The following is a 12,143-nucleotide window of genomic DNA, read 5'->3' as shown; positions in this document are numbered from 1 at the left end:
TAATAATAGTTATTGTATTATTATATTATTATTTAACAATAAAAAAATCATTTCTCATAAATAGATGTTGATTTTTAGCTGTACAAATAGGCAATGTCTTTTTTAAAAATTTGTTTTCGATTCCATTTTCACTTTTTTTTCTATATAGTAGAATAAATCGTTTTAATTGCGCGCTATTATATAATATATATAATTTACAAAAAGAATTTTATTTTTGCAAAGCAATTAAAGAGCACTGCTCTTTTTTTTCTTTTTCTTTTGTAGTGCTCTCGCGGCAGTATTTATTGCCCAAAATGTTTTTGCAGAAAATCACTAATATAATTTTTATAATATTATGTGGTGATACTTTCGTTGATTCTATAATAATTATTTAATAAATTATTATTTTATAATAGTGCGAGATTGCGTTGGTTTTTGTTTTTTTTTTACACCCACGATTCGTATCAAAATAGTTAAAAGAACACGAAACATGTAAATATTTGAAGGTTGAGAGCACAAAATAGTTAATAAATTGTGTCGAGGACCTTCAAAAATATTGAGAACGCGATTTTCGATCAATTTTCGTTAATTGAATCGAACAAAGCAGATTTTTTGAATTAGTCGAAATAGATTCGAGGTCGTGTTTATATTATTTATATATAGTAATTTATATATAGTAAATTTTAATTTACAATCAGCTATTTAATTGGGACTAGCCCGCATTGGCTACGAATTTCTTTTGTGCTATATGTACAACAGTGTATCAATTTGTATTTAATTATACATTTAATTTTATTCTAATGTGGATAATATGGCTCCGTTGTTATCTTCACCGTTTTTGTGATGCTACCGCAGCGACAAGTGCTGCACCACGACCACTACCGTCTTCGGAAAGCATCAGGTCGAACTGAAAAGAAAATATTTTTTTTATTTTCATTTTTATCGCGTGTTATTTATTATTTGATTGATGAAATATTTTTCTACTTTGAAGATATTCGAAAATAATTTATTATATATTTATGTAAAAATTTCTATTTAAATTTCTTTTGCTTAAGCAAAAGTAAATTCATTTGTAAATTTACAAACGAGGGTTGCCACAAAAATTTCAGTTTATTTTCCCCTGATTTTCAGATAGAATATTAAAAATTGTGAAAATATTCGAAAAATTAATAATTTTTTTCAAACTAAATTTGAAACCAAATTTATTTGATTCAAATAACAGTTTACTTAATTATTATCAATTAAATATTTACTGGAATCAAAAAATTTTTATTTAAATCAAAATTATTTGATTGAAGTAAATATTTATTTTATAATAAACAAGTATGTAATCGGTTATTTTATTTAAAAAAAATTTTGTTTGCAGGAATTAAAATTTTCAAAACATTCAATTTATAGAACTGTCTGAAATTCAATTATTTATAAAAATTACGAACATAAATTGCAAAATTCAATTATGTTTTGAATTTTTAAGTAAATTTTTTCCCTAATTAATTCATGAATAATAATTTTATGAAAGTTTAAAGAATTAAGTTACCTGAAACAAATTCAATTTTATATTCTGTAAAGTTCATAATTATACAGTTAGAAATAGAAAATTTTAATTTTTCAATTAAAATTAATGGACATTTCAATTTATTTATTTATTATATTTGTTTATTTTAATTTATACACTGAACCAAAAATTTTTTTAATTTAAATAATAAATTACTTGACTATTATCTAATAAATATTTACTTGAATAAAATAATTTTTGCTTAAATCAAATAATTATTGTATTTGAACCAATAATTTCGGTATTTGAAGCAAATTAATTGACTTAAATTAAATAAAAATTATTTTATTCAAGTAAATATTTTTTTGATAATAGACAAGTAATCTTCTATTTGAATCAAATAAATTTTTTTTTCAGTGTATGAGGTGAATAGATAAAAAATTCAAGAATTAATTGTTTTTAATATTTCCAAAAGTTAGTGGACACCTAAGACCAAAAGTTTTTATATAATTCTAAAAATTTAATACTTTTCCAGTACTTTTGATAAAATTTGCTGACTTTTTCCTTAAATTAAGTTTAAATTTAATTTTAATTTTTTATACAATTCTAAAAATGTAATACTTTTTCCAGTACTTTTGATAAAATTTCCTGATTTTTCCCTGATTTCCCTAAAATTCTGTCAACCCTGCAATTTGTTTAAATTTTCGCTTAAAGAAAAACAATTTTTTTTTTGTTGAATTCAATTTTCTTTTTTGTTGATCAAGAAACATTGGTGTTCTCAAAGTTTTTTTGTTAAAAAAATTCTGAACATTTAAACGAACAAAATGTTTTCAATATAAATATTTTTATACATTACTCACTAAATAAACAATGAAAAACATAAATTAAATATTTTGAAACATAAATTATTTTTTAAATAAAGGCCTATTATTATTACAATAAAAATTGATTTTGAAAATGAAATAAATAAATTTGATTCATTAGAACGTTCAAAACATGAGAGACATAAGTTCTTAACGTTCAAAGAGAACAAAATTTATTTTTCTTCTTTTCAATTTCAAATTCTATTATATAATTAATATTGTTTCAGTTATTAAAAAATAATTGATAAAAATTGAAATTTGTTTAATTTGCAATTCTAATTTCCACTGCTGTTAATAATTTTTGAAAATATTTATATTGAAAAAGCATTTCATTCATTTGAACGTTCCGAATTTTTGGAGCATAAAACAATGCAAAAAAAATGTTGGGAAAAAGTACATAAATTAAAATAGAAAATCTTTTCTTCAAGAAAATTGACTTTTTGCTTTTGAATTGGTAAACTTTACTTATAAATTAGTAGAAATTACTAAATTAGAAAAAGAAATCTCGAATTTTCAAAAATTTCCAGACAGTCAATTTTTAACATTATTTTTGATTAAGTCCAGAAAATTTATAATCAACTCTCTAAATTTGAATTAATAAAAATATTTACAAATTTCAATTAGTGACTTTTTTTGCTTCTGAATTAGAAAATTTTACTTATAAATTAGTAGAGATTATTATTTTTATTAGTAAAATTTACTAATTAAAAAGCATAAATTCAGAGACTAATTATTCAAATTAGTAAATTTGTTTGAGTAAAAAAATTGTTTTAGTAAAAAACTAATTCAAATTTACAGAATTTATTGTACATTTTCTGAACTTGATAAAAAATAATGTTAAAAATTGACTGTCTGGAAATTTTTGAAAATTCGATATTTCTTTTTTTAATAATATAATGAAAAAAAAATATTTAATAATTTAAAAAAATATTTGAATTTGTTTCGTTGTTGTTTCTATTATTAATTGCGGTGAAAAAAATAATAGTACCTTATGGTTTTGTAATTGGCTAATTTTCTCCGTCATGAGATCGTGGAAGTGAGGATGAAATCTGTAAACGGAACCGTCAACACCGACGGTAACATTTTCTTCTCCTATTTTATTAAGAACGGCAGCTGTTCCCGAACTTGCAAGATGTGCCGCTCTCCTTGATACAACCGAACAAACATATCTCACATTCTCACAGTCTTGATCACTGGCATTTCTAACTCCAATTTCCGCTAAAACCTCCCGGCAGTTGGTGTATTTTCCCTTCGGGTCGCTAAAAATTAAAAATTTTCCACTTTAGTATTTTGAAAATTTACTTATTACTGAAAACAACATTTATTTGATTCCAATAAACAATTCTAAAATAAATATTTATTTGTATCAAATATTTTTAATTTGTAGCAAATAATTTTCATTTAAGTCAATTCAATGGTATTTGCTTCAAATACAATTTTGTTTGATTGAAAAAAAATTATTTGATTCAAGTAAAAGACCCTTGAAGTGGGCATCGACGCTGAGCGTCGAAAAATATTTTTTTTCACGAAACCAAAAAGAATAAAACAATATTTTTCTGAGACTTTTGGTTAAAAACGTTAAAAAGTAGGAAAGTAGATAAGTAATTGTTTATTTGAATCAAATAAATTTTTTTCAGTGATAGTATTTTCCCCTTTATTTAATTGTAAATTCAACTACGATTTTTTTATTTTCGTACAGTCGAACCTGTCGGAATGCAACTGTATTTAAAAAATTTTTTTGTATTCAAAAATGTCTAAGAAGAATTATTTTCACTTAGTTCCAGAATATTGTAAAAATACAAAATTAAATTATAAAACAATTTTTCAAGGACTGTTTACTGTAATAAAAATTTTCAAAAATCGAGTTGTATTTCGACAGGTTTCACTGTATTTTGAAGAATTAGTATTTAGTTTTAAAATTAGGAGTACTTAGTAAATCAAGTAATTAGAAAATAAAGAATAAATTTTTAATTACTTAAAAAAATACTCACTTTTCAATTTCTGATACGTATTTAGTGAAGAATTGTCCCCGTTTTCTGAGTTCACTGGGACATTTTCCACCGAATAGAAGACCATTGTTGACGAGTTTTTCTAGAACTAATCTGGCCAATTCTCCCATATACATGCCAGAGATCATTTTCTCGAAAATTTGTTTTCCGGGATTAATTGAATTCTGATCAACATCCCTGTCGAATTCGGTGAGACAAAAGTCGAGAGTATTCCTCTCGCCAAATGCACCCCATTCCATATTTACTAGCATGTCTGGTTTGTTCTGTGAGTATTTTCCAGGCATTGCACGTTTTGTATTTTGTGTCTTCTCCACGTAACAGGCGTTGCTTCCGGTTCCTATAATAAATAAACAATTGTCGTTAGTTATTACTTCATTTCCATTGCGGTGAGAGGAAATTTATTTAATTGAAATAAGCGATTATTCGTCTATTATCAAATAATTATTTATTTCTGTCAATCAAATATTTATTTCTATCAATGAAATTTTGATTTCTATCAATCAAATATTTATTTCCATCAATCAAATTTTTATTTATATCAATCAAGTACTTATTTCTATTAAATAAATATTTATTGCTATTGATTAAATATTTACTTTTATCAATCAAATATTTATTTTTATCAAGTAACTTACATTTCAGTCAAATAAATAGTATTTGCTTTAAATACCGAAGTATCTACCGAAGTATCTACAAATTTTGAACGTTCAAATGAACAGAATTTTGCTCCAAAATGAATATTTAAAAAAATTACTGACTTTAAGAAAAAGCACAATTAAACATTTAGAATCATTATGATTTGTTTTTTCAATACGTGATGTAATATTATTGCAATAAAATTTTTTATTCGAAGAAGAAATAAATAAATTTTGTTTATTTGAACGTTCAGAATTTTAGGGGAATAAAATTATTGGTTCAATAACAATTTAGAAATAAAAATTGAGTTTTTTGGATTTAAATCATATTACCAATATCAAAATAAAAATAAAAGATAAACAAAAATTTTTTACTATCAAAGAAATATTTAATTGTTTCAAGTAACTTTTATTTGCGTCAATTAAATATTATTTTCTTTAAATACTGAAATTATTATTAAGGATTCACAAGTTCCAAATTATTCAAATGAACGGAGTCTTGTGCTAATATAAATATTTTCAAAAAATTACTAACCGTCGTAAAAGCAAATACAAAATTAAACTTTTAGAATCATTGTAATTTACTTTCTTAATACGTGACGCAATATTGTTGCAATACAATTTTGATTTGAAGAAAAATAAATAAAAAAAATAATAATAAATTAATAATAATAAATTTAATTAATAAAATTATTTAAGTTTAATTTAATTTAATTTTTTTATTTTAATTAATAATAATAAATTTCGTTTATTTAAACGTTAAGAATTTTAGGGAAATAATTAACTGTTCAAATACAATTTATTTGATTTAATTGAAAATTTTTTGATTCGAGTTTTATTATTATTTGATTCAAATAAATCTATTTAGCAAATAACTATTTATTTATTTATATGAAATAACTTTTGTTTAAGCCAATTAAATAGTATTTGTTTTGAATACTGAAATTGGTTTAAAAAAATGTATTTGATTTCAATAAAAATTATTTGAATAGTACACTGAAAACACAAATTTATTTGATTCAAATAACCGATTACTTGACTATTATCAATTAAATATTTAATTCACGAAAAAAAAAATTTTGCTGGAACAACTACAATTTTCATTGTATTAGCAAAATTTTTAATTATTTCAGTTAAAACTTTCGCTATTCTAGCGAAATTTATCGTTATTACAAATAAAATTTTCTGTCCATGTTAAATCAAAAAATTTTTATTTAAATCGATTAATTTACTTTAAATACTTAAATTATTGGTTTTAATACAATTTATTTGAATTAATGACAAATTATTTGATTCAAATAAATATTTATTTGGCAATAGACAATTAATCGGTTATTTGAATCAATTAAATTTCTTTCCAGTAGTGTAAATATTGTTTGAAAGTAAATATTATTGGATTTTATTGGATTCAAATAAATATTTATTTGATAAACATTTGTCAAATAAAGGATTATTTGGATCAAAATTTTTTTTTTTTTTCAATGTATGTTTGGATATCATGAATTATTTCAGTATTTTTGGATTAAAATTACTTGAACATATAATATAATAATATTGAAATTCAAATGTTCGAGATTGAAAAGTTCTTTCATTATATTTTAATTATTGAGTGGATGTAAAACTCGAGTGTGAAAATTATCAAATTGTTTGAATTTCGATAGGAAAACTTTTGATAAGAAAAATTATTTCTTTACCAAGAATAAGTCCAATGCGACAATTTTTGTTTTTCCAAGCACAGGACATTAAGGTACCAGTGGTGTCGTTCAAAATGGCACAAACGTCAATCTTGACATCCTGAGGGATAAAATAAAGAAAGTTGAAAATCTCTTTTATCAGAAAATTATTGGTTAGAAAAAATTTACTGCTAATTACGATAATTAACGTTAATTACTACGTAATTTGTTCGTAATACACTCTAAATCTGAATCAATGAAAATTTTCTAATTTCAGTGGACGACTTTTTTTCTAAATCAGTGGAATTTTACTCAGAATCAGTAGTTTTTACTAATTCTCACAATGAAATTTCACTGAGTAATTAAAGAAAACTTGTCCACTGAATTAAAATCAGTAAAATTTTCTCTGGTTCAGATTTAAGAGTGTAATTTAGAAATAGAGTTAGAGTTAAAATTAGATTTAGAAATAGAGTTAGAGTTAAAATTAGAGTTAGAGTTAGAGTTAGAGTTAGAGTTAGAGTTAGAGTTAGAGTTAGAGTTAGAGTTAGAGTTAGAGTTAGAGTTAGAATGTAATTAATTTCTTCGTTATAGAAAAAAAATTTGTAATAATTAATTTGCTTACATTTCTCCTTTCGATGGCCGCTTCTAGTAGAGCGACAACATCCTCGCCAACGACTCCACTGCAATTAAAACCCTTTGTCCACCTCACGAGTCTTCCTTCTGTGAGGCCCTCTTGCACCAATGGAAAACTAAATGTAAATCCAAGAGGTAGAACTTCATTCTCAAGTTTGAGATCCTTAACGAAAAGTGCCAAACACTGTGCGATGTGATCAAACAACTGAGTACCAGTTCCCAACATTAGGCTCTGTGGTATGGCGTAAATTTTACTCTTCATATCGAAATTTTGTCCGTCTAGTGTGATCAAAAGTACTCGGAAATTTGTTCCACCCAAGTCCAAGGCTAGGAAGTTACCCTTTTCTGTAAAGAAAAATCAAATTCGAAAATCAAATTTTTTTTGGAATTTTGCTTCCAGGAAATGTCAGGGAATTTTATAAACTTTGAAAAAACCTGAAAAAGTCGGAATTTTGATCGAAATCCTGGAAAATTGTTGTTTTTTAAAGTTACTGTGTTTATTCTAGAAATTTAATTTCGCTTAAATATTTCAAAATTAATTCAATTTTAAAAGAATTGCGACTACTATTTTCATAAGTAGATTAACTTTAAAAGATTTTGATTTAAAATTTTGTAAAATTTCAGTTTTGAATGAATTTAATTAGAAATATAAAAAAACTTAGATTTAAAAAAAATTTTTAACTAAAATTCATCTGAAATCAGTTAAATTTTGTAATATATGTTTAATTGATTATTAAAAATAATGGATTTATAGAAGAATTTCAGTTAAAAACACTCAAACAAATTGGATTTTGAAGCAGTTACAAATAATGATTGCAGAAATTCAATTATTTTCAAAAGTAGTAAAGTTCTTCTCAGAAATTCAATTATTTTCAAAATTTACAAAAAAAATCTCGAAAAAATGCCAATTATTACCTTAATAAATAAAAAAATTTTTCTTCAAAATTCAATTATTTTCAAAAATTTTTAATAAAATTCTTGTGAAAATTTTAATTATTAACAAAAATTTTCCTTAATTCAATGATTTTAAATATTTACTATTTTAATAAAATTCTAAGCAAACATTTAATTATGTCGATAAATAATTAAAATTTCACAGAGTTTCAATTATTTTTAATACAATTTTAATTTCAATTCTGTTGAAATTAGTTGAATTTTTTAATATTGTATTTAATATTATTTACAAAATTTTAACGCAATTCTTAAAAAGAAATCAATTGTCTAGATAAATATTAAAATTCTTCCCAGAAATTCTATTGTTTTCAGGAATTTTAATAAAATTCTACGCAAACATTTAATTATTTTCATAAATAATAAAAATTTCACAGAAATTCAATTATTTACAAATTATTTTCATAAATTATTCAATTATTTTCATAAATAATAAAACTCAATGCTGAATTTCAATTATTTTTAATATAATTTTAATAGAATTCCTGGAAAAAAGTTATTATTCTTAAAAATTTTATTAAAATTTATCAAAGAAATTTAATTATTTTAATAACTTTTGCTACAATTTATTTATTAGAATTTAAGTGTTATTTTCAATGAATTTTGAATTAAATTTCTTTAAAAAATAAAATTATTTTTAAAAGTTTTAATGCAATTCTTTGCGTAACAATTCAATTATTTTCAAAAGTAATAAAATTCTTCGTAGAAATTCAATTATTATGGTCTAAAGTTTAAAAAAATTATCGTCAAAATTTCAATTATCTTTATAAATAATAAATTTTTTTTTCCAAAATTCAATTATTTTCAAAACTTTTAATAAAATTCTTGGCAAAATTTTTCAATTATTTTTAATACAATTTTCATCAAATTTCTCGAAAAATGCAATTATTCTTAAAAATTTTATTAAAATTTGTCAAGATAATTCAATTTTAAGAAACATTCAATTGTTTAATAAAATATTTATTTTTATAGTTAAATAATTTAATTATCGTAGAATATTCTAATATAAATATTGATTTAAAAATGAATTTCAAATTAAAATCTTTGAACTTTTCATACTTTTAATTAAGAATTCTATAGAATTAATTTTTCTCAATAAGTTTAATGGATTTTTTTTTAATTATTTGAAGTTTTTAATTTCTAATATATTTAATTGAAAAATGTCAGAATAATCGAAATTTCGTAAAATTAAATTTTAAACAAAATAATTTGAAAATTCACAAAGAACTTTTTCAAAAATTATTTAAAAAAATCGACTTAAAGAAGAATAATTTTAGTTAAGAATTCTAGAAATGAATAATCGTAATAATGAAAATAATTTTTGAAGAAGTTACAGTAACAAAGTAGCAAGTTTTAATTATTATAAAACATGAAGAAAGCGATTACTCCGAGTCGAAGACTCGGAGTGATCGATATCTTCATGTTTTATAATAATATTCTTAGTTATTGAATTTCAAATTTTTGAATATCTTAATTTCTATAAAAAAAACAATAATTAAATATTTATTTAAAAATGAAGTTATTGACGTTTTTGAATAATTTTCGTTTTAAAAACCTGGAAAAGTCAGGGAATTTGAAAAGAGCAAAAGCGTGGCAACCCTGTAATTTCTTTCAGTGGAAAAAATAACTAATTCTTTTGGTGATAAAGATTTATTTTTTTTTCAAAGAAATTTTTTTAAGCTGAATAACTAATTACGAAAATTAATAATTCCGTTTTTTGATCACATGAAGATGAATAATATTTTTCATGGTGAGAAAAGAAAAACTCACCTGTGCCATTGGGAAGGTCTTGAACATAAGTTGTATAACATTTGACAACAGCTTCATCATGCCTATCCTTTGACAATCCCTTATTTATGTCCTCTGTCAGGTTTTCCATAATTTTCCGACATTGTTTATCAGTCAAGATTAGATCTTTACAGATCTCCCTTATCTGAAAGTAAAAAAATAATATTAATGGTTACTCCACATTTTACTCCATAGAGACTTTCATTTAAATTAGATCATCTTTTTCTTTCTTTCTTTTTTTGTGGAATATTTTAAATACTGTTTTTTTTCTTGGTAATAGATTCCTTAAAATGTCAGTGGCTATGAGTATTATCTGCTTTTTAAGAAGTAACATCCGGTCATGTTTCGAAGAATACAGATTCACAAAGTTCATCTCTAGCTTTACTTCATTTTCTAAGGAGATTTGAGTGTATTATCTGGATTTTCTCATTGTGAAAGGGAAAATATTTTGTTCAATTCTATTTGTACTTGGCTGTTCTCAAATAGAAATATTTAGTAGACGCAAATAATTTTTTTTTTGAATTAGAAAAATTTCGTGTGAATTGGAATTAAATAATTTGATGTAAATAAATAACTTGTGTATTGAAATAATTTTTGTATTAAAAACAAATAGTTAAATGTTAAACTTACAATTTATTTAGTTATTTAAAATAAAAGTTTTTGAATATTTTATTCATGTTTGTATATTGTAACTAAAAATAATCTTTAATAATTTATTTTTAGTTTTTTGAGTATACAAAATAGTATTAAATACTTTTTCATGTCAAGGAAATAATACAAGACAAAGTTTCTAAAACTTTTGTACATTTATAACAGGAAACACACCTCAAGGCAAATGGTTTAGAGAAAAATATTTTATTTTTATTTCAGTGAAGGTTTAAAACATTAATTTTTTGAAAAGAAAAATGAAAAAAGTAAATCATTTATGTTGCAATTCTTTTTTAATGTTATCGATTCTCAAATTTCAATTCGTTCAATTTCTTTTAAGAATTCATTTACAGTTTTTGATATTTTATATTATTGAAATTATATTTCAATAGTTTGTATATAATAAATAAATGAAATAGTTTGAAAATAGTGAACAAAAAAAAAGAAAATAAAAAATGAAAGTCAAATAGTTTATAAATAGTAAATAAAATTATGGAAATAAAAACAGTTTTAAATAATAAATAAAAACATGAAAATAAAATTGTTTATTAAATAATAAAAAATTGAAATAGTTTAATAAAAAAAAAAATTGGATAAAATTGATAAAACATAATTTACATTGAAAGAATAAAATTGGCGAATTTTTAATGTTACTTTGAAATTAACATAAAATTTCTTAATGACAATCAATTTACGAAATAGTATTTATGATTCATCTTGTAATAAGTCACGTGCTTTATGATAAACGTGATCGAATTCTTGGAAATTGGTGGAATGAACATGAGATTCGCGCTATATACTCATTTTATTCATGAAAACCAGTTTTTCCTATGGCTACTGGTTATAATGTTTCCCCAGAGTAAACTTTGAATATCTATGTTAATGAGCTTAGACAATATTGTAATCTTTCTTTTTATCGATTTTAAAAATTAGTTTTCCTTAATTCTTTCCTTTTATTTTGCCTGTTGAATATTTTTATCAAACTACTGTTATTTACTCAATATAACAGTTCAATGCGATCATAAATTTATTTCGTCATTTCATTTTATTAATTTTTACGTATTTCGATACTAATTTAATTTTTTTTTCGTTTTTGTTCCAGATTTTCATTTCTTTGATCAATTCTGCAAATTTTTGGAATTTTGGAATTTTTTGGAATAAATGGTGAGTGGTTTTTGAATAATAGAAATATATTGCAATTATCGTAATAAGAGTTAGGTAACAGGCAGAAAAAACATACGTTTGAATCAGAGTCTACTGAACTTTTTATTTGTTTCGAATAAATTTCGTTTGATACAAATAAAAATTTATTTGTATGAAATAATTTTATTCGACTATTTTTTATTTTTATTCGATTATTATTTCGATTTTTTATTTTTATAATTTTATTCGATTATTTTTTCGATTTTTTATTTTTATTACTTTATTCGATTATTTTTTTGATTTTTTAATTTTCTTACGATTATTAA

The 12,143-nt window shown here is 22.4% G+C and overlaps 1 protein-coding gene across 4 annotated transcripts in view; it reads right to left on the bottom strand.

The window, feature by feature from the left end:
• Positions 1 to 132: 132 nt before the first annotated feature.
• Positions 133 to 12,143, bottom strand: part of LOC122507762 (hexokinase type 2) — a 53,174-nt gene continuing 41,163 nt past the window's right edge. For all 4 annotated transcript variants that reach the window (XM_043620645.1, XM_043620644.1, XM_043620647.1 and 1 more), the window contains exons 2-7: positions 10,009 to 10,171; positions 7,277 to 7,632; positions 6,676 to 6,775; positions 4,329 to 4,683; positions 3,326 to 3,596; positions 133 to 886 (exon numbers count right to left, since the gene is read on the bottom strand). In XM_043620645.1, coding sequence (XP_043476580.1) covers positions 809 to 886; positions 3,326 to 3,596; positions 4,329 to 4,683; positions 6,676 to 6,775; positions 7,277 to 7,632; positions 10,009 to 10,171 — 1,323 coding nt within the window. In that variant the 3' untranslated portion in view covers positions 133 to 808. The remainder of the gene's footprint in view (positions 887 to 3,325; positions 3,597 to 4,328; positions 4,684 to 6,675; positions 6,776 to 7,276; positions 7,633 to 10,008; positions 10,172 to 12,143) is intronic.

The sequence above is a fragment of the Leptopilina heterotoma genome, unplaced genomic scaffold (genome assembly GCF_015476425.1).
Source record: "Leptopilina heterotoma isolate Lh14 unplaced genomic scaffold, ASM1547642v1 Lhet_51, whole genome shotgun sequence".
Taxonomy (NCBI): Eukaryota; Metazoa; Arthropoda; class Insecta; order Hymenoptera; family Figitidae; genus Leptopilina; species Leptopilina heterotoma.
This window is presented reverse-complemented; position numbering and strand designations above follow the sequence as displayed.